Genomic DNA, 23768 nt, shown 5'->3' with positions numbered 1-23768 from the left:
TTTTTAAAAGGTATTACGTCCCTGGAAACCAAATATATGGGAAATAAATAAGATTTTTACCAGAGATCAAGACCCAAAAAAACAATCATGTGTATAAATACACATAGATATATGTGTACATGCAAGGTTGTCTCCTTTTTCCTTCAAAAAATGTCCTGGAGTGCTTTCTATGCTGACTTGATTACTTAACTTTAATTCAGATATTCACCATCCCCTCCCACCAGGCCTTTCCTTAGGTATTGTGGTCCTGGGCAAATACTTTTTTTGGCACAAGGGCTCTCCATATAAGCAGTCTGAGTCACTTGATGTGAGCGTGCCAGCAGCATCCTGGTGGCCAGTCTCACGGGACCCCGTAAGTGAAATGCCGGCCAGTGGGAAGGGTCTGCTTGCCAGCCAGCCTCTTCGCAGCAGGCCTGGCCACCAAGTTCCAGGACAACCTGATGGTTTATGAGCCCCAGACTCCTGGGGCATGAGATAGACCCTCCCTGTGGAGTTAGGGTGGGAGAATGCTCCAAAGTGGAAAGACGGGGGCCGGGCCCATGCAGGTCCTGGTCCAGGGGTGTCCTGCTTGGATGGCACTGCTAGCTGTAGTTGGTTCCCACAACCAGAGGGTGATCTAAAAAATTCCAAGAAAGGTGCTCAAAAGCGTGAGGACCCCTTGAGAGGCAGTGCTAGGGGCAGGGTCCCTTCTCGCCTATTTTCCTGTCAAATAGCAGTGAGGAAGAAAAGATGGCTTGTTTTGGGATTTTTTTCATAGCAGATACCCCAACTATTTGGTCTAAATCTTTTCCCGACAATGACGTCACATATTTTCTCTCTTTGATATAGCTTTCTTGTTTACTAATCCAAAGGGATTATCTTCTGAACAGCCCAGCTTGTTCCTCCAAGCCCTCCTGTCACCCTGATGTGCGGGAAGGCAAGACATCAGCACAGCCTTTAAATCGTGTGACCGTCGGGATCAAGTCAGCACTATTTACTTTGCTACTCTTAGATCTCCGTTCTCCGGCCTAAGGCTGCATCTTACATTTTAAGTCCGTGAAATCATCCTCTTTTTCCTAGCCAATCAAACTGAAATAGATTTTTCAACTTGCAAAATACGTTCACGAGACAGCCCTTTTTCATCTCCTCAATCCTGATGGGGCCAGTCTGCGATTATTTACATGTGCGTCACTGGCTTCCTGGTTGTCTGTAACCTGCTTTTAAATACCGCTCTGGCTTTTCTTTTCAATGTAGCATATTTCTGGACCAGCTGCTTCCACTTTCAGTTGATATTTTTTTCAAAGTAAACATGTTAACATTCTTTGAAGACAGAAAGAATTAATAAGATGAAAATCGGAAAGAGGAAAAAATAGTGCTTTTCAAGCCCAGAGTCAGTCAGTATGGGTTGAAATTTATTTCTTTACATATGGATATACAATAGTTGAAAAGTCTAGCATTATTCTCCTTAATTGCCTTTTGTACCCTTGTGGACAATTAGTTGTCCATATGTGTATAGTTCTATTTCTGGACTGGTTTTCCATTGATCTTTTTGCTTAGGTTTATGCCAGTACCACACTATCTTGATGACTGTCCCTTTATACTGTCTTGAAACCAGATAGGGTTAGTCCTTCAACTTTGTTATTCTTTTTCAGAGTTGTTTCAGCTATTCTAGGTTCTTTGAGTTTCCATATGAATTTTAGAATCAATTTGTAAGTTTCTACAAACTTTTGGGACATTGTATCAGATTTCTAGGGCTGTCGTAATAAAGCACCACAAATAGCGTGGCTTAAAATAACAGGCATTTATTCTCTCACAGTTCTGCGGCTAGAAGTCCAAGATCAAGGTGTCAGCAGGGCCGTGTTCCCTCTGAAAGGCTCTGGGGGAGGATTCTTTCTTGCACCTCTAATTTCTGTCGGGTGCTGGCAATCCTTGGTGTTCATTGGTGTGTAGACCCATCATTCCACTCTCTGCCTCTGTCATCACACTGCACTTTCCCTGTGTGTCTGTGTGCTTTGTATCTTCACATGGCATTGTCTTTGCGTCTTTATATCCAGAATTCCCTCTTCTTATAAGGACACCAGCTATTGCATTAAGGCCCATCCTAATCCAGTATGACCTCATGTTATTTTCATTACATCTGCAAAGAACCTATTGCCAAATAAGGTCACATTCAGAGGTTTCTGATGGACGTGGATTTTACAGGGGACTGGGTGGGCAGAGTATTCAACCCAATACAGATGATTGGAATTGCATTGATTCTGTAGATCAATTTGGGGAGCATTGACATCTTAATAATATTGAGTTGTCTGACCCATAAACACAGTATATCTCTCCCTTTATTAAGATCTTTAACTTATCTTTGCTGCGTTTTGTAGTATTCAGTATACAAGCTTTTCACATCTTTTGTTGGGTGGTTTATCCCTAAGTATTTCGTATTTTTAGTGTGACTGTAAATCATATTTTAAAAATTTCAGTTTCTGAGTTTTTATACTGTTATATGTAAATATAACTGATTTTTGTATATGGATGCTGTATCCTGCAGCCTTGTTAAACTCAATATTAGTTCCTTAGCTTTTTTGCAGATTTCACTGGATTTTCTATATAGGTGATTGTATCTTCTGTGAATAAAGATAGTATTATTTCTTCCTTTCTAATTTGGATGCCCTTTATTTCTTTTTCCTGCCTTATTTCACTGTCTAGTACTGCCAGTATAATGTCGAAAAGAAGTGGTTAAGAAGTTGTCCTTGCCTTGATCTTAGGGGAAAAGCGTCCAGTCTTTTGTTATTAAGCATGATGATAGCTGTAGGTTTTTGTAGATACCCTTTATCAGGTTGAGGAAGTTGACTTTTTTACCTACCTTGTTCAGAGTTTTGGACAGGACTGGAGGTGGATTTTTTCAAGTACTTTCTCTACACTATTAAGATGATCATATGAGTTTTCTTTTTTAATTTGTTAATATGATGAATTATATTCATTGGTTTTCACATGGTAAATCAATCATGCATTCCTGAGATAAATTCCATTTGGTCATGATGCATTATACTTGTATACATATTTTTATTCAATTTGCCAAAGATTTTTCTAGAGTTTTTCTGTCTACATTCATGAGGTTTATTAGTCCCCAGGGTGTTTTTTTAAAACAACATCTTTGTCTGATTTTAGTACCAGGGTAATGCTTGCCTCATAGAAGGAATTGGGAAGTATTCCCTCATCTTCAATTTTCCAGGAAAGATTAGATGGGACTGGTATTTTTTTCTTCCTTAAATGTGTGGTAGAATTCACCAGAGAAGCCATCTGGGCCTGAAGGGTTGTTATTACTATTATTATTATTATTAATGGACAAATGTCTTAAACTGTAAATGCAATTCCTTTAATCGATATAGAGCAATTCAAGTCATTTCTTTTTGAGTAAGCCTTGGGAGTTTGTGTTTCTTAAGAAATTTGTCTGTTTCATCTAAGTTGTCAAATGTATTGGAATAAAGTGGTTCATAATATTTCCTTAATATTCTTTCTAATGTCTGTGGCTCTGCCCCCGCTCTCATTTCTTTTTCTTTTTGTAAAATTTATTTATTTATTTTTGGCTGCCTTGGGTCTTCGTTGCTGCGTGCGGGCTTTCTCTAGTTGTGGCGAGCAGTTGCTACTCTTCGTCGAGGTGTGCGGGCTTCTCATTGTGGTGGCTTCTCTTGTTGCAGAGCATGGGCTGTAGGCACGCGGGCTTCAGTAGTTGTGGCTCGCAGGCTCTAGAGCACAAGCTCAGTAGTTGTGGCTCATGGGCTTAGTTGCTCTGTGGCATGTGGCCTCTTCCTGGACCAGGGCTCGAACCTGTGTCCCTTGCAGTGGCAGGCGGATTCTAAACCGTTGTGCCACCAGGGAAGTCCCCCTTACTTTTTAAATCTTTGCTTCCTAGGGGGCATCGCAGCAGTGGATAACTGTAATGGGTCCAAGCCTTAGCCCATCTTATCTCCTTGTTCCTCTGTAAATCTTGACCTGAGTTTTCTGAGCTGGCAGAGAAGGAGATTCCTTGGATCTTGGTGGCTTTAGGCTACATTTCTCAGACATTCTCTTTGTTGCCTGGACTTGGAGCTGAACAAAGGATAAGAACTGGAGCCTGGGCCATGTACCTGAGCATCTTAGGTGATACTTGGCTGGAGGTGGTTATTTCGCCTCTCATCATACATAAGTAGTGACTCTGGGAGCCCATGGATGAGCCAGCTAAGTGGTAAATTATCAAAGCGTGCTTTGGGGTATCAGCTGAAATTGGAGGGTTATACATGGAATAGATCATGAAGTCTGATCAGATTCAAGCTCGTGCATGTTTTGTTTTGTTTTAACAGAATGAAGTCCCTGAGGTGAAGAAAGAGGAGACCTTGTTAGATCTGGACTTTGATCCTTTCAAGCCTGACATGCCCTCTGCGGGTTCTGCTGGAGTAACCCACTCACCGATGTCGCAGGTACCAAGTGGATTTTTGGATGTTTGGAACTGATATTTCATAAACTTTAATAAGCTTAGTAAGGCATATCGCTGACCCCTCTCCCTTTCACGTGACTATTGACTTTTCTTTTCAGTTGACGAATATTTCCTAATGAGAAGGAAGGGTAGAAAGAGGACTTGATCACTGTCAATTATTCTCAACCTCCCCTACCATTAGCTTTCTCTACCCGCAGAGCTGGGATAACATACATTCCAGTTTGCCAGGAATCATCCATCTCAGAATGGTAATCCACAGAACCACATTTGTACTCAGAAGTGTCCAGGTTTGGATGATACATTTTATGGCTTCCCAAAATAAGACTGTTTCTTTGGGCTTGGGGTTGAATCTTCTTACTGTTTTCTCTACTTTCCTGCCTCATACTTTGCAAATTAAGGCATGTTTGAAATCACCATGAGATTTTGCCCCAAAAGGAATTTTTTTTCAGTATTGATAGTTCTGAACTTGATGATGGTGATGATGGCCTATGTGTTCTTGATCATGGCTTGATGCAGAGTTGGCCTTGCTTATCCAAGCTTACCCCTGCTCACGACTTCCTCCCTCTCAACTTTTTGCCCATTTCAGTAGTTACTATGATCTCATTGTCTATCAGAGGGATACTGGTGGTGGATGCTGTCATGACCTGTGGGTGATTCCTCTGGAATACAGTTACTTCACAGTTGTCTCTGCTCATGGAAGGAAGTTAACTCAGAATTTTTGCCACCGGGAAATTGTTTATGTCAGTAGTTTTGATGTGGTTGGGGCCTCACATTTGAGTTTGGGAAAAATCCAAGGGTGCTACAATGTACTTCAAATTAATGAATCACCGTGTACTGCAAAACTCAGCTTAGGAAGTGAGACCCAGCTCAACTTCCTGGTCATGAAGCCTTCTTGATACAGTAAACCACTGGGGCACAGACAGCTCACTGTGACCCTCAATAAATAAAGCTCCTCTTTAATCCGTATTTCGTTCCAGAATGTGATTGGATTTCTGCAGGCCTCCAGGTTGTGATATTGGATATTGGAATAAAATAAAAATAAAAATCTGAGACATCAATAAAGCAGGCAATTAAGTAGATTAGACACTAGTCGGAAAGGTACTTTGCAAAAAAAGAAAAATGTGTCTCTTAGATGAATGTTTCAGGAAGTTCTGTTAATTCCCTTTTAAGATATTCGTAATGTGCCTTAGAATATTAAGGGCTCCAAGAAGTCTTACAATTTAAAAAAACTGTTTAGATTTGTTTAACTTAGGGTTTCCCAAATTTGTTTGAGCCCAGAAATCTGTTTTAATGAAACGGTCTTAACATTCATGGGAAAGGTCTCTACAACTCACTTTGGAAAATGCCGATGTAGTCATTGTCAGCAAGTTTGATGATTCTATCCTGGTGGCCAAGCAAAGCAGAAAATGGATGTACCTATCATTCAGAACGTCTCCTTTCCAGAGCTTTCTCATTGTATAGAAAGCCAGCAGAATTCAAGGGACTTCTTCTGCCTTCCCCTCCAACATTTATTACTTTAGTGGCAGGAAGAAAGTTTCCACAGCGGCTGCTGTGATGATCAGAGGGTGAGATACCACAGCATTTCTGTCTGCACGTCTGATTCAGGAGAGAAACCTCTTCTCTATCAACTCATGGTTAAAAGAAACCATGAATCATGGAAACTAAGGCTAAGAGGTTCTTTCAGAATTAAACAAACAAAAAATAACCTTGGTGATATCTTCAAAGGTGTCAGTTTCTGGAGGAAATGTATTACTGCCATCAGGGCAAGCTGTGTGTGCCCCTCTATCCTTCCCTCGGGCCAGGTGCTTAACTGCTCTGACTTCCCAGTGGCTGTAATTGAGTCACCTCACTGCAGAGTTGTCCTGGGATCCAGTGCTAACCACATCTCTCCTCTTTGGCTAAGAAGAAAAGTCTAGGCTGAGATAACAAAAAGCACAGAGCTGTTAGAATCTGCTACCTTCCCTCCCCTTCACTCAAAATGCTCTCCCTTCCCCACCGCCTGACCCCGTGTTTTATTTTATTTTATTTTATTTTATTTTGAGATCCAGAGTTTTGCTTTATTAGACATCTGTGAAGACAGTTTGCAGATACAGTCAGATTGTGAATTGCTGCCAAGTTCTGTGAAGGTGGAATTTATAGTGAGCAAGACCCCAGTGGCTCTTATTTTAGAATATATTTCCGTATTCCAAGCCGATGAGACATGTGATGTCTATGGCCAACAGCTTTCACACTGGTCATCCACTTCAGCCATTTCCCAGCGTAAATATAAAGCTTAATCACAGCTACTTCATCTCTACAATGTGTGATTCGATCCTCAACTAATAATGCATTCTGACTCCTGTTTATATAGGTGCATGCGATTCTTTGCCACCCTGGCAGTTAACCAGACCTGGACTCTAAAAGCTAAACTTGATCTAAATAACATTCTAGGGGAAGGGCAGGCTCTGTAAACTGGACTCATCTTAGCCATCTGACCCCATGCTTTAATTTGTGTTCTTGCTGCTCACAGAACACCTCACCTTGTGATCTCTGCAGTGTCCACACGAGCTAACACATCCTTTCATGATCGGAAGGAGTGATAAACACGTTTCCCGTTGCTGCCTTCCTTTGGAGAAATACCTGTTCTGTCTGCATTATGCAGGGATGTGTAGGAGCTTCTAGGAGCTGTGATTCTTAAGGGGCTGTGAAGCAAGAAAACATCAACCATTTGGAGAATCAGAAAATGCATATAAGGTGCAGAAGGAGTCCAAGTACCAATAACTGGCTTTCAGTGGAGCTATTCTGCACTTAGTCGTTCCACAAGTGGGTGCTAACCGAGAGACCGACCAGGCTGCCCAGAGCTGCAGGGTGGGACCATTAGAGGAGGTCTGGACCAACTGCGATGGGGGGAGGTTTCAGCTGGAACCACAGGGCCCACCTTCTGTGTAGTACAGAACCCAAACCAAACATCCATAATCCCATCTGGAAAGTGTCATATTCTTCAGATGCGAGTACCAGGCTCTCTTAATTTTCTGTTCACATTTAGAGATTCAAAATAAGTGCACAAACATGGATCTATTCTAGTCACAAAGACATGAGCAGAAAAGGAGGTAGTCTTAGCTGTAATTCTGAGTCACAAAGGAAATAAGAAAGTGTCCCCCACTTTCCCCACACAGTGGAAGTTATTTGAACCATCTGGATTCATTCCCCAGGATCAATAAGCTTCATAATTAAAATGCCCATGTCTTAGGGGGCACCCTGCTAATTTGCATGATTGCCAATTAATCGAGCTGTATGTTATCGTCTAATTCAACATACTGAAGAACTACTTTTCTGGAATTCATTTACCATTAACAAGTCATCGTCTTGAATTTGGTAAGGGGGGCTGGGGAGAGGAAAGAGCATTAGAAATGATTAGGATCTGCATTTCCTCATAGATGCGACAAACTCTAATTTCTGGACATCTTGTTTCCTTCATTTTAATTGTGTGTGTGTGTGTGTGTGTGTGTGTGTTCACGTAAACCCATTCATCATAGTTCAGACATAGTTTTCACTCACAGAGCAAAAGGCAGATTGACTGGACCTATGCTATCCAATATGGTAGCCACTAGCCACATGTGGACATTTTAAAACTAAATTAAATATAAGAATGTAAAACTTAAAATTTGGTTCTGTTCCACTTGCACATTTCAAGTATTCAATAGCACATGTGACTAGTGGCTGCTGTATTGGACAGCACAGATATGGAACATTTTCATCACCAAAGAAAGTTAGGTTGGACAGTGCTGTACTAAGTGTTTCTGAAATGTTTATGATTTTATTTTAAGAACTTTTGTCACCTCCGTGGGGTTTTTTGGGGGGTTTTTGTTTGTTTGTTTGTTTGTTTTAAGAAGCGGTACACGGGCCTCTCACTGCTGTGGCCTCTCCTGTTGCGGAGCACAGGCTCCGGACGCACAGGCTCAGCGGCCATGGCTCACGGGCCCAGCCGCTCCGCGGCATGTGGGATCTTCCCCGACTAGGGCACGAACCCATGTCCCCTGCATCGGCAGGCGGACTCTCAACCACTACGCCACCAGGGAAGCCCGCCTCCATGTTTTTTACATGCTGGGGATTTGTCTGTTAATGGTATTTCTGTTTCTCTGTTTGCTTTCAGACATTACCCTGGGACCTATGGACGGTAAGAAAACTAAGAACTCTGTATTTTGGTGTATCTGGATTGCTAGACATTTGGGAACCTTGTTATATTTTATTTCATCTGTGATGGAAAGAAGACCCAGATGTTTTTTGATGGCAACGTAGCCCCTAGAACCATCATCAGCTCCCTCGTGGTTTCTAAGCGTTTACCTGCACATGGAAACAATGGTGAGGAAAAGAATGTCAGTGCCAGACTCCTGGGTGAGCAAGAATTCAGTGTTTTGCCTTTTATGCATCCTCCTGTGATTATTGGTGGCCAGAGGAAATTTTGTAGTGAAGGCATGCTTATTTGTTATTGCTTACAGAATACACAAAAAGTATGGATGAGAAAATGTGAAGGACGAGCTACTCTACACAGGGAACCATTTTTTCATTATTATTTTCAATGAAGCTTATTAGTCAATGAGGATTTGAACTTCAGAGTCACACAGTCCTGGATTTGAATCTAGACTCTAGTTCTTCTAACAATATGACTTCGAGCAACTTCTACTAATACTCTTTAAGCCTCAGTTATTCTCATCTGTAAAATAAGGGTAATGACACCGACCTCAGAGGGTTGTGTGAGGATTAGAGACAGTATTTGTAGAATATTTAGCCCAATGTCTAGCATGTGTCAATACAAGGTAGATATTACTGCTAATGTTATTTATTCAGCTACTCTGATGTACAAGGATGAATACTTCCAGAATTTAGACTGCAGAATAAAACACAAACAGGCTGTTGTGGTGGTGACATCTGTGAAATTAAGAAAATGACTGCACCCACATAGAGCCTCACATCCCTTGGGGTAGGGCCGTTGTCTACCCCTTTCTTAGAGAAGCCCTTGGTCACGGGGTCTTAAGAAATCAACTTGAGTTCACATTTTCTTCGTTTTTAGTGAGACAGCAACAGGAAAGTTGGGTAGATTTAACTATTCATGAGCCTGGTCTTTTGAGGTGACATTGCTCCTTTCTTCCCTTACAACAGAAAGATGACTATCTCCTTCCCTTCCACAGGAGCTTAAAGCATCGTGGAAAGCTCTCAAGAGAAGAGCTAAAAAATGTTGAACGAAAACATCTTTTCTAGGGAGCTGGTTTTACTTGGATGTTTGCAAAAAGGGATACATGGATTGACATTCAGAACACTGGAAAATTCTAGCCTCAACTTTGTGTTACTTTTTTTTAAAGATTAACAGGACAATGCTAATTTTGGTTATTCCAATATTTCATATCTTTAGTTGGAGCTGTTACACACCTTACCTTCCCTAGCTGGGAAGGGTATAGAGAGGATAAAAGTACCATCTAGAAGGAATGCTGACTAATTCAGAGGACAGGCCTGCCAGGAATGGTAATGATGACAAGATTGTAAGACGGAAGCTCCCTGGGCATAATAGCTGACATTTCTTGATCTTCTTATCTCCTCAGTGTTATTTCTTTGTGTGCAGACAAGTCTTCTAGGTTGGGGGGAGAACAAGAGGAAAATCCTCCAGGCAGGCAGAGTGGTTAGTCCGTCGGATCATCTTCCATGCAAACACCACCTCAAAGGCAAAACCAAGGACAGGATGAGTTTGGGAAAGATTTTATTCCAACACTGTATCAGAGCACATGATGCTGTGTGATTGTGTGGCTGCTAATGCTTGATCTTGTTCTGGTGTCCTCAGGCTTGCTTCTTTATTTGAAACTTTTCATTTCAGAGTCTGCTAAAGCAAAAGTCATGTAATAGCCATAAAACATCCTTGTTGATATTAGTAAATGACAGAGGCATTTTTCATGTTTCAATTGTGTAGTCTTAGCAATAGTGGAACAAAACTCATTCCTATTATAAAACAAGTTGCAAAACTTAATATCAAACCAATAAAAGCCAAAGTCTTCAGCAGTATGTTGACTTTGGACAGCCTGGGATTTTAATGTGCTAGGGAATTTTCTTCTCTTGCTTTATGATTATGCTTATGCTTATTTCTTCTTATTATTTTTTTACTTATATAGACAAGCACTGATTTGGTACAACCGGTAGGTAAATATCCAGAAAATTCTGGATTTTTTTGGTATTTAATATGCATTGTATATGTGGTATATTATCTAGAATGAGCTTTTTTTTCCCTCATGACATTGTTAGTCACAGATTTAGCCTTAAACCATTTAATTTAAATACTTTATAGCTTTGTGTAACTGGTGCTACCCTACTGAAGAGCTTTGTGTTTTTCATCAAATCTTACCATGCTCTATTTCATCTTATGTTTTTTTTTCCTTTGCTTTTCTGCACATTCTAAAGACTGATTCTTCAAAAAGTCTTTCCCTGTGTAACCTGATCATGGAGGAACCTCCAGACAGTGGGTTGACCGAAGAAATTCAAAGATCTCAAATTGATTTAAGTGCAATTATTTGGGGCCCTGATGCTAGTACAGACAGTGTCAGCCAGGAAATTACCGAAGGTGGGTCGCAGGAAGACTCTGCATGTATCTCCGAAGCAGAGCAGGAACTGGGATTTTCCACCGGAATACTTCCTGCTGCTGACTGGCACACTGTAGCTGGACAGGGTGAGCATGTCCTGGGGCTAACCCCTCCATGTGGAGAAGAACAAATGCCCCCAAATCCCATGCCTGGGGCTGCTTGTTTGGAGATGGAGCATCCTTGCGATTTACCTGACTCAGAGATACCAGCCATGGAAACTGGTGGCCTGGTCAAAGAAAGTCAAGAAGATGTTAAAAAGTCAGAAGAAGAAGAAGGAAAACAGAAGATAGAAGATTCTGTCTGGGCAGGTGTGGAGACATATGAAAAGGTAGAGGCTGGAGCTATTGGTGTCAAGGCCCTAGAAGGGAAAGAGGCATTTGAAGAGAGAGCATGTACAGGAAACAGAGTAGTAGATCTTTTTAAGACAGTAGGAAAGCAAGACCAGGAGACCTTAAAAAGCAATGAAGAGGAAACTAGGAAAGATCTAAGTGCTGGGTATAAGGAAAGTGTAAAGACCAATGAAAAGTATCTTGGGAAAACTGACATATTAGAAAAAGACATGGAAAGTGTAGACAGAGCAGGTGAGTTGAGTGACAGAGACCAAGGGCTAGATAAAGGGATTCAAGTAGTAATAAATAATTGTGAAATTATAGAGGGATCTGGAGCTAACCCTGCCAATCACACAGATATTTTGAATCTGCCTCTCCATACTGACTCTGTATCTAATCCTGAAGATGCCAGCACAGAGGAATGGGACTTAGCTGGAAAAGACATAAAGAAAAATTTAATCGACCCTCCTAACCATGATATAATGTATCACTCAGCACAGGGCAGTGCAGATGCTGAAGAGATGCAGTGTGAGGCTGTGTTACATGCGCCTGGAAGTAACAGAGATGGAAATCAGTCTGTTGTTTTATTGATAAAACATGAAGCAGCCGCTCAGTCTAGGACAGATGTTAATTATGCTCTGGGAACTAATGCAAACAGAAGAGATTGGTGTTTGTGTAAGGCTGAAGATTCATTAATAGAGGAACCTGAAAGTACAGTGACTGGGAACTGTAGCCATACCCTTAACTTGCCAAAAATTGCAAAACCAGACTTTTGGGGAACAGATCCAGGTCAAATCTGGCAGCCAAGCTTGGATTCAGCAGTGAATAATATGGATATATTGGAATTCTCTGGTATACCAGATGGCCAAGCAAGTGGATTTGCCAGTTGCCTTGATTCTATTAACCATTGGCCTATCAGAGATATGGGAGGCTTAGATAATTGCTGGGAACATTTAGACACAGTTGGGAGAAAGAAAGGGCTGGAGGTGGACTTACTAGCAGAAGTATGTGGGGAACAAGCCATTGCTAGCTGTGGGGAACAGAGTCAAGAGAGAGCTAGACCACTGGTTGTGGGAACCTCCCAGAATGTTAGCACCGAGAGTTCCACTAGTCCCCAAGACAGTGACACCAACAACTCAGATTTATCTGAAGATGAAATTGCTAACCAGAGATATGGATTGTTGTACCAAGAAATAGAGGCTGATAAAGAAGAGGTACTTACCCCAGTATGTAGTATAGACTAGCCAAAGACTTCTGTAGGTTCTGTTTTTCCTAATGTTTCTCACTGACTTCATCATCCATCACTATCTTTTCCAAGATCTGCTTCATCTCCTTGACAGATTGTCATGTACCTCTTGAAATCTGTGCAAACCAAACACAAAATAGGTTGACAAAACAAACAAAAAAACCCCGGAACAACAACACAAAAAGCAGAATGATGGTGTTGGAAACTAATGAGTGTCTACTTTACCATCCTATTTACTGTATTTATTCTTTCTAGTTTCATTTTTATTGTTCAAGCACTAAAATATATATAAAACAGACAGATTTACTGTTCCTAAAGTGGTTCCACCCCAGTAAAAACACATGAAATGTTTCTACCCAGGCCCATTGAAACTATAAAATCTCATAATAGCTGTTCATCAAAATGATGTATTTAGAGAAATACTGGAAATGCTTCCAGATTCTATAGATGGCTAAAAAAAAATGAGCTATTTAACCACTCATGGCTCTTGTCTGGAATCATGTTCTCATTATTGAGAAAGTGGGCTTTGGTTAGCCCTTAGCCACATACCAGCAATAATTGTAAAAATAATGTTGTTCTTTTTTTTGTCAGCCTATTTAAAATAATACAGTATGGCCTTTTCCATTTCCTAAGCATTTTCATGCACAGTAGCCTTTTGTATTATCTTAAACTTTGTGGTGGTCCTTACTTTCCCACTTGTCTAATAGACATTTACCAATCCTACAAAAGTAATGAAAAAAATAACGTACTCTGATTCCCATTTCTGTTTAGGCTTCTGGAGGTTCATTTAATGGATTCACCCAGGTAAGAAATCAGTTTGCTGGCAAAATCCATCTGTTGAGAATGATGCAAATCTTAAAAATATAGACCTCTGCTTGCTGGGATAGCATGATGTTTAAGTATGTCAGCATAAAATTTTAGCCCACTTCTTGTGAATTCAGTAATGGAAACAGTAATAGGAGCAATGTTGCAGGGTTGTTGTGAAGATTAAATGAAATGTGAACGTAGAGATTTAGCCTGGCAGCCTAGCACATACTAAGTGCTCCTTGACTCTAGTTAGCTATTGTTAATATTATTGGCTATACCATGGAATTCTGATGATTCCTCCACTAGAAATTAGAAGTTGTCTTTATCTGAGAGATCTCCTAGGTTCAGCTGTTGGAAAAGAGGAGATAGGATTGTTTTGAACTAATGAGATGGATCTTTAGACAATATAAGACATGTTTAGGAGCCTCCTTCTAAATACTTATATAAGAGCCATACTACACGGAACATTATTTCTTCAGTGGTTCTTCAGGAAGGAGCCATTGAAGATCAGAAACTGTAGGTTGGCTCTGGCCAATAAGACGTGCCACATAGTGGACTGTCCCATTCACTATATATGTCCCAACAGATGGACAGTGTAACCCATGTGAAAGGCAGGCCACATGGCTGTCAAGTTCATGGAATAAGTTCTGAAAACCTCTTCAAGGGAGACTTCAAATATATGCTTGTCTGTGATGAGTGCTTTGTCTCAGAATGTTAGACATGAACGATTTTGAATTTTAACATTCAGAATTTCTCCATTTAAAAGTTTGACTACTTTCCCCCGTGTTACCTATAAAAAGAGAAAACCCACTGACTCACACACCTACACCCAGACACAGGTAACACACAAACACACAGAAATGATAGCATGTCTCTTCCATAGAAGAGAACTCCTTGGAAAGATCGGGTCATGAGAATTCATTTCTCACTGTTTAAGTTTGTATTTATCACTTATAAATGCACATGGTTTAAAGAGTAACAACATTTCATAAGTTTTTTTTTTAATTTAAAAACTTCAGACCATCTTACATCCCCTAATTTCCTGCTTCTTAGAGGAAAATACTTTAACACCTTGTAGCGGATTCTCTGATTTCACCCCCATATGTGTGCATGACTTTCTTCTAATGCTCCTTCTTGATTTCTAAAGCATTAGCTACGGACTTATCTCTCTGGAAGATGAGGACTTAAAGCGCTTTCAACCTGCTGTGGTCACAGTTCACATCTCTCTCTGCTTCCTGTCCTTCCACTGATGTCATAGCCAGCCAGCCAATCAGTGGTGGTATTATCACGATGCTATAGATGCTCTTAGTGCTCAAGTCATGAAGTTTACATTTCCTTTTATGCCAACGTTTTGTTTTCCTTTGAGGAAATAATTGTAGGGTCTTGTTTGTGAGCTTGTTGGTTTGTTTGCTTAGTTTTCTAGGTACTTATTACTAATTCAACCCCATACTCTGTGGTTATAGAAATCTCCGCTCGTTTTGTTTAAAACATTAAACATTCTTTAAGTTCCATCCTCCTGAAGGTTGAAACTGTCCTTCTGGACGGCTCCAGTCTGACCTGGGGATTCCATGGCTACGACTTGCTGCTACGGCTGTTATCACAGGGTCTCCCATCACGTCTACTGTGGGGATTGCCTCACCTGTCTTCTGTCCATCCACTCTTTTCAGGACACAGATTGTCCTCATTTGGGGTTAAATTCCTCATTTGGGTAGAACATATCCTCCAGTAGCTTGCTGAGAAAGGGGTGCACAAGAAGCACGCATTTGTGACCTTCTCTGTTTGAAAATAATTTTGTTCCCATGTACATAATGGACTGTTAGTTTGGATATTATATTACAAGTTGTAAACCGTTTTCCTTTAGAATTTTGGAGCCATTGCTCCACTCGACTCTACCTCCTAGCCTTGCCACTGAGAAATTGTCATTTTGATTCTTGATCTTTTGTAAGAAACCCTCTCTCTTTCCCTCTCTCTCTCTCTGCCCCCTTATGTACCCCTCCCACCTTCTTTTTCTCTTTCTCTCTGGAAGTCTGTGTAATCTTTATACCCCAGTGATTCTAGGATTTTACAATGATGTACTGTGGTCTGAGTCTATTTTAATACATTGTATTAGGCCCTTTTAATCTGAAGACTGTGTCTTTCAGTTTGGGGGAATTTTTCTTACTGATGATTTCTTTTGCTTTCTTTTGTTTTCTCATTCTGTAACCCTTCTCTTTTTCATGTGCTGGCTTCTTGAGCTTGTCTTCTAATTATTTCTTTTTCTTTGCTTTTCCCTTTTCTCTTTCTCTGCTTTCCAACTCTTCCAACAGATTTTTCACTTCTATATATTTTTTTTAATTTCCAAGAGCTCTTTTTGTTTACTGAATATTTGGTTTTTAATAGCATCCTCTTCTTGTGTTATGAATACAGCATCTTCCATTATATTTCCAAGGGTATTAATAATAATAATTTTCAAAGGTCTTTTCCCCCCTGAAAAGTCTTTGTTTCTTCCACTTTTTTAAACCTATTCGGTCTCCCTTTAATATTTGAAACTTTTCTTAAATGTTTGTTAATCTTGGCTGTCTCCTCATATTTAATAAGAGGGGGACACTGAAAAGCTGAGAGATTTGTACAAGTAGGTAGAGCTCATTGACTATGGGTATTGTTGTAGGATTATCTTTCCTGTTGAGGAATTCCTAGTGTCAGATTCTTTAGGCTTTTTTTTTTTTTTTTTCTTGAGCTGGTCATATTTCCCTGGGAAGACTCTCTGGTCTCCTGTCTGGGTATGTGCAGGGGTGCAGGGGTACAAGCCTGGCTGCCAGTGTAATGGGAGTTGAATGGGGAAGACATTGGGAGAGGAGGAGCCCATGTCTAAATATTTATTATGTAAATGTTCATTTAATCCTGCTGCTTTCCTAACATGCCTGTGTGTCCCCCAGTCCAGAGACCCTATGTCTCAGCCTCTGAAAATAATCTCAAGTCAGGGGTGGAAAGGGTATTGCTTGGTTTTCAGGTAGATGAGAGTATCTCCAGGTCTAAATACTTTTTAATAGACTTCCAACCAGTTCCTCTGCCTTTAGCAGCATCCTAACTTCCATTTCCTGTGGTCCCCATCAATTCTTGATCCACTGGGATTTATGAGTAATAAATTGGCTTGCTTTTTGGCATTTCTTACATCAACTTAAGGTATAGATGTTTTTGGTTCCCTGAGTTACCTACTGTTCATTCATTTGCTTTTCAGTTTCAGAATTTTGTTGATGTTGTTTTTGTTCCCATTCTTTTTACCCTTATGGGTTTATGCCTTTAAAAATTAATTTTCGGGCTTCCCTGGTGGTGCAGTGGTTGAGAGTCCACCTGCCGATGCAGGGGACGCGGGTTTGTGCCCGGGTCCGGGAAGATCCCACATGCCGCGGAGTGGCTGGGCCCGTGAGCCATGGCCTCTGAGCCTGCGCGTCCGGAGGCTGTGCTCCGCAACGGGAGGGGCCACAACAGTGAGAGGCCCACGTACCGCAAAAAAAAAAAAAAAAAAAAAAATTAATTTTCATATTGTTATTTAGTTTGGATTCTGGAGGTAATTGCCTGTGTTCAATCCACCATCTTTAACCAGATGTCACTGGCTCATCTTTTCTGTTGGGGAACCGTTGATGTTTAATTCTTTGGGGATTTCTTTGGTCAGATTACCCAGGAAAGATTCTTTCAGTCTCCTGTTTGGAGGGTATAAGTCTGGCTACCTGATGAAGATTCTCCTAGAGATCACTGTTCCCTGAGATTTCCTCCACCTTGATTTTTTTAGGATTCATATCCTGAATGAATATATTGTATACAGTTTTAAGTTATGGCTCATAATTAACTCATAGAAGTCACACTTCAGTGATATAGTAAGATTAAGGTTCCAACATTTTAAAACGTTTAAATTTGTAGCTTAGATCCATTAAATTCTAACTTGATGTTGATGTCCAGAGGAGAAGCTGCAGACCAAAGATGCCTCTGAAGACACTGCCCTTTACATAGTGTCTCTCATCAGATCATTGAATTCTGCTAGCTCAGGTTTCTATTAAGAATAACTGCTGTCAAAAAATTATCTCTGCATGTTTTGCTTTTCTGATTTAAAATAAAAAGAGACTAAAAAAACTTTATAATGTATTTATTGACACAATTCATGGGAGCTAATTTAAATGATACCTTTGTTGTTGCTTTTTTGGCAAATTAACTGAAACCCTAATAATTTTGAATATTCCACTTTATTCCCAATTTTCAGCCACAGGACACTACATTATTCACAATGCAGACAGACCAGAATATGATCTGTAACTTGGTAAGCTGATTTTGGTTTGTGTTTTGGGGATGTTGTTAGTTACCACCAGATGATCCAAGGTTGATCTTTGTAGGTTATTTAGAGCTTGAAATCCAGAGTGTGGTTTCTGTAGCCCCCTCTTTTCTAGAAAATGAGAAGGAGAGCTTCTGAAAAATCTCAGTGTGACTTTGAATGTGGTTGCCTCTATTTATAAAGGCACAGTGATCCCAGCAAAAATCAGTCTCTTAATTATGGGCTTCAGTGGAACACAGTCTATCCATCAAGGACATGGGTGTTTTTTTTTTAATTAAAAAAAATAAATTTATTTATTTATCTGGCTGTGTCAGGTCTTCGTTGCTGCACGTGGGCTTTCTCTAGTTGCGGCGAGCGGGTGCTACTCTTCGTTGTGGTGCGTGGGCTTCTCATTGCGGTGGCTTCTCTTGTTGCAGAGCACGGGCTCTAGGCACACGGGCTCAGTAGTTGTGGCTTGCGGGCTCTAGAGCACAGGCTCAGTAGTTGTGGCACACGGGCTTAGTTGCTCCCCAGCATGTGGGATCTCCCTGGACCAGGGAACGAACCTGTACATGGGTGTTTCTGAGTGACTGTACCTTATGCTATGGGGCTGACAATGAAATTGCCTCGAGAATTCATGCTTGAAAGTAGATCCTTGCTTTTCCTTGAACCTGAAGCGACCTCATTTCTCATGTCCTCCCTTCATTTTGTGAGTTGTAGAAGGAAGTAATGCACAGTAGAGGTAGGATTCCTACTTTGCTGTCAAATGAGATGAGAGAAAAGCTTAGCTGGGGAGTGAGGAGGAAGCAGAAGGGTTACTCTGGGGGTTAGAGGAGATTCTTACAAACTCACTTATCATGGGAAACGTTTTTAGCAGCAGCTTACTTGTAAAGTTGAATGAAGAGACCTTGAGTGACATCACTGAGAGCTTCCCAGTGCTACACTACAGAGGATTTGGGCTCTTTGAGGATTAGTTCATGGTTATTTGTAGCACACTGGTTTTCCCATGGGAATGGCATAGGATTATCCCAGCTTCTGGCTTTCATTTTGGAAACTTAGAATTGGGTTTAAGGAGAAGGAATTTTTCCTTTCAGATGATTTCACTTCTAAGTAAGGATTTCTGCTCTGGAAAGTTTGTTATCAAGGCTAATTTGATATTTTTCAAAGGCAAGTGTTTCTCGAGCACCTTGTCCGGAGATTGTTGTATTTTTGCCTTTTGGGTAACCAGATAAAAAGGTGGAGCCTGTGAGGCCTGCAAATAAAGATTTAAATGTTTAAAGTTCAGATTATATTGATGTTAATAATGGAGCCAGAGAGACCTCCATTTCATGGTCATTGGTGGTTTTCAGTCTGGGTGCTGATGGAGTAAAGGTTATATTGGTGCTGGAGGATGAGATTTTTAATTATCAGTTGAGAATGGGTTAAGAAAAATGGAGGGACCCTGGTATAAACGAAAAGGCAATAGGTCATCATTAAATTCACACCTGTTACTGTTGCAAACTCCTGGCATAGAACCCGGTGGTTTTTAAGTTTCTCTGAACATCTCTCTACCCCCTACAGCTGGTTCTAGGAGCTTCCATTGCCTGCCCTCCCCTTGTCTTTATATGTGTTCTCTGAAGCAGACTTCTTGCACCTTCTTTCCATTGGGGAACTTAGCTTCGTCATTCCCAGCATTGCAGATGCTGCTAGTGTTGCCCTGTGGGGAACTAGGAATCACAGTGACCCTCTCCCACTGAGCTGTGATTATATGGGATCTTCCCGGGAGCGGGGCAGTGTCCCAACATGGGTTCATTGACTGGTGTGAGCAAGGTGGAGGCTGCAGTTGGTAGTCAACTGCACATCTCCCCAGTCTGCATCTTATGGCCCCACGGGACATCCCTCGTGTACAAGTTTAAACCTTTTTGAATCTGCAAACCCTGCCCTGGGTTCAGGGTTGCCTCCATGGCCCTTTGAAGCTCTCACTAAATTAGCTCTCCCCAGTTTGGAGAAGCAGGATCATAAGGTAGTCACCATATTGGAATGTGACTAGACCCTTAACTCCACTCTCCCAACCCATCTCTTCTTCCTCTGCACTGACCTTCTTTCTAGCTTATCACAGAGCATGCCGGAAAATGTGCACCAAAGTTATACTACTCGTTTTGTTCTAAAACAAGAATTCCATTTCTGAGTCTCAGAGTTAAACCATTGTGGCATCCTGCTGTCAGTAATAAATATAGAGTATACCTCTCCTCTGAATGTATAATGGTCTCTACTCCAGCAAGCAATAGCAAGTCCTTACCAGTGCTCCCAGATGGATATGGCATGGTATCAACCCATTTGCAACACTTGTCAAGGGAGGCTTCTTATAGAAAAAAAAGTGGTTGAAAAACAGGGCACAATTCCTTTAGGACTACTTTGAGATCTTTCTACAAGATGTTGTTCACAAGTTACCTTTGTTTTTCTTTCTATCTTGACAAAACATTTTCAATTTTACATTATCTTGGAAGGATTAGGAAAGTGGTTTCTATTTCCAAAGTTGAGTAGCTGATTTTATGTGCAAGCACGCTGTCACGCTTCAGCCTTACTCATCATTCAGTGAGTTCTGTTTGTCCCCCTAGAATTTAAGTTGTTAAGTGTGTAATGCTATATTATAATACTCGGTGTGATATTATAAATAGAGAAAAATGTTGTGACTCGTAGGACATAACCCGTCTCTCCTCCCCTTCATACTTTGCTTCCATTGAGTCATGTCTGACCTCAGCAAGGAGACACCATTGGACTCATTCATGAAATCACCCTAGTTATTCTCGCTGTATGTAAAACTTCAGAATTTCCTCTGACTTCCAAGAAACCCAGCCTCTGATGCAAAGTTATCTCTGTGTTTGGTTTTCTAGGTTTTTTCTTAATGTGCACAGATATATTCATTTGATACACGTTTTGAAACTTCTCTTGACCCCTCATCCTCCATTGCAGACTCAGCTCACAGGGGCACAGCCATCTGCCTATGGGTTTCTTGCTCTTCGTCAAATTACCCTTCCTATCCTTGTTGTGTAGGTCATCTGTTACCATTCTCTCATAGCAAATCACCACGACTTCCAAAAGGGTTAGATCCTACTCTGAGAGCTTACAGTAGCTCTTTGCTGCTAGGAAAACTCAGTCCATTATGAAGATAATTCCTTCTGAACAATACAAGTGAAATCTTTCCCCATAAAGGACTCCTGAGAGTAGATTAGAGTGAATTTTATCTCATTCTTTCTTAAAAATTGTGTCAGATCACCTCTTGAAGGTTATAAAAGCCCATAAAAATATCAAGCCTCTGTACGTTTATCTCCCTAAGTGTCCTTTCATTTTATTAAGCCCTTTCAAGAGAAGGGTGGTATGACCTTGGCATGCGTCACAGTGGAGGATTTGGTGGAGGACACAAGACAAATATTTTGCATATTTATCCAACAGCAGGCTATCATTATTTTCTATAATCTCAGCATAGCTTCTCCATCACTTCCCCATGCAACTTGCCATATGCACCAGCTTCAGTGGACATATGGGAGAACTAGAGATGGCTTTTGATTGCTTACGGTGAATGTCTGACAGAAGTTACTGATTCCTCCAAAGGAAGTTTTTATTGGAGACTCCGTACTCCTCCAGGAAAATGCTTTTAAACTTTCTTATAGTTTAAATGCCCTAATAGAAAATGATCTTAAAGTGCCCTACAGTGGCCATCCATTTAGTGAAATAGTCATGCTAAATAGCGTGTTTACATTAATCTATAAATCAAAAGAGAGGAAACAATTTCAGTAGCCGTGGTAACTTGCATTGGCTGTGCTGTTTTTCATAGCCTGTTGTTATTTAATCATGCTAATTTTAAAACTCAAAAAGCCTGGAGGTAAGAGAGGCCAGAGGCTTGATTCAGCATATAATTGGAATCAGGAGGGTGTCTGTGTGTAGGGGTCACAGTGGGAAGAAAAGATCTCACTCTTATCCACACAAGTAGAATAGTCTCATTGGTACCACAGAGAATACTGCCTGTGGTTCCCTAAAGAATTAGTTTATTATATGAAAAAAAAAAAATTGATGGCTAAAGATTTTGTTGGAGGGAAAAGTGGAATAAGGGAACGAAAAAAGCCTAAGGCAGCAAAGTATCTACGACTGTGGTGGCTCCTTGCCAGGTGGTTGGACCTACTCCTCCCAGCCGGGGCAGTTGCGCAGTAACTTCATAGTGACATTTTCGTGCACGTTAATGCATTTTGATCTGAGTATTGGGATGGCCCCTCAGTTTTTTGGTTGTGTTGCCTATCAGCAGAGGGGGGAGGTCCCAGAATTGTGTTTCCGTGAGCTGTTCCCTACTACTTCCAATTTCCAAAGGTGGGAGCTCCTAGGATCTCTCCTCTCTCCGCTCAGTCGTGGAAAGTACCGTTTCAGGATCTCTTATAGATGTCCTAAGGAAGTGAATACTCAGAATGTGGAAAGTAAGTAAAATGAGTAGCCAAAATGGTAAGTCTTTTTGCCCAACTTCAAGGGACATAACAGTGCTTGGTGATGGTAATGTGAAGCTTAATAAGAGTATATTCCTAGACTTTTCAGTTGTGTAAAGACCCATCATGCCTAATGTGCATTTTTTTTCCAGCACAGATTTAATGAAGCTAATTGCCTGTAGGATAACGAAGAAAATCGTAACTGTCCAGTATTCCGTCATGTGATCTATTCACTTGTTGAATCTTTTTCCTCTAATCCTCAAACCATCAAAGGCTGAATCTGAACAGGCTCCGCCCACAGAGCCGAAAGCAGAGGAGCCCCCCGCTGCTGTACCACCTGCTGCTGGGCTGGATCTTGGACTTGACACCCAAGCTGAGGAGCCAGTGGAGGGGGCAGCGGTGAGCGCCAACTCCCTTCCACCCTCCCCCCACCTCCCCTGCCATTAGCTGTGCTCATCTCATCATCCCATTTCTCCCTTCTCATTCATGCTTCACTTGGACCAAATCACCTCCGTATCTGTCATGGCTCCCCAGGTTCAAATGGCCTTTATTCTTTTGACAGGGAAACTGCATGCTCTTATTGTTTTTTTTTTAAAAGAAGATATCCAGAGACCTGCTCTTACGCTGTCATGTAGCCACAGGCTTGGTTCTCAAAAAAGGGTGCCTTGATTCTTTCTGATACTCTCCCGTTCATGGTCAATAGGTTGTAATAACTCACAAATAACCAGACTTGTTAATGCTCCGCCCCACCTGTGATGGCTGGAGATGGGCCTTCCATTAGGGACTAACCTGCAGATGATAAACAGAAGGGTAATCACCTTGTTGGTTGTGTCTACACGTTGATTTCTTACAATGTTAGTTTTGTAGGTTGGTGAAGGCCCCAGGAGGGACTGAAATCCCATATTAGAAATCCTTGAATCTATAAGGACTTCTATGGGAACAACCATTTGCTCAAAATCAAGTCTGGTGCTGGCTGTCACAGCACAAGAGAGCTTGAGGATGTATTTTGTGCAAGAGTGGAGACTCACTTGTCTGCCTGGAATGCTTCTCTAACCTGCTCCTTTCAGCCACACACCACACCACATCGAAAACTGGGTTGGGCTCTATATGCACCCTATTGAACTGGATAAGTTAACACACGTGAAAGTGTAGAATGATACCAAGGAAAATTTACCAGGGAAGTGTACCAAAGTTTCCCAGGGAGAGTGAACAATAGTTTATTTATGAAATGCAGTTAAAACATCTCCCAAGATGGGCTTCCCTGGTGGCGCAGTGGTTGAGAGTCCGCCTGTCGATGCAGGGGACATGGGTTCGTGCCCCGGTCTGGGAAGATCCCACATGCCGCAGAGCGGCTGGGCCCGTGAGCCATGGCCGCTGAGCCTTCGCGCCTGGAACCTGTGCTCCGCAACGGGAGAGGCCACAACAGTGAGAGGCCCGCGTACCGCAAAAAAAAAAAAAAGAACAGCAGGTCCTGAGCCGACCATGTGAGTCATCCTCTCTGAGAAGAAAAAGTTCAAGCAGTTGATTTCTCCACCCTCAAATGGACTAAAAAATAATAGTAAGAGGGCTTCCCTGGTGGCGCAGTGGTTGAGAGTTCGCCTGCC

General features: G+C 41.3%; 1 protein-coding gene across 2 annotated transcripts in view; it reads left to right on the top strand.

Moving 5' to 3' along the window:
• Positions 1-23768, top strand: part of AMPH (amphiphysin) — a gene marked incomplete at its 3' end in the record, with an annotated part of 172357 nt that overhangs the window by 132153 nt on the left and 16436 nt on the right. Inside the window, exons 12-17 of one of the 2 annotated variants that reach the window (XM_081244092.1) lie at positions 4314-4430; positions 8580-8603; positions 10585-10608; positions 13396-13428; positions 17666-17722; positions 22438-22563. In XM_081244092.1, coding sequence (XP_081100218.1) covers positions 4314-4430; positions 8580-8603; positions 10585-10608; positions 13396-13428; positions 17666-17722; positions 22438-22563 — 381 coding nt within the window. The remainder of the gene's footprint in view (positions 1-4313; positions 4431-8579; positions 8604-10584; positions 10609-13395; positions 13429-17665; positions 17723-22437; positions 22564-23768) is intronic. The other variant, XM_081244093.1, reaches the window with a different exon arrangement.

The sequence above is a fragment of the Mesoplodon bidens genome (assembly GCF_964165515.1).
Source record: "Mesoplodon bidens genome assembly, chromosome: 9".
Taxonomy (NCBI): domain Eukaryota; kingdom Metazoa; phylum Chordata; class Mammalia; order Artiodactyla; family Ziphiidae; genus Mesoplodon; species Mesoplodon bidens.
The sequence above is the reverse complement of the archived record's forward strand: the minus strand, read 5'-3'. Positions and strand labels throughout refer to the sequence as shown.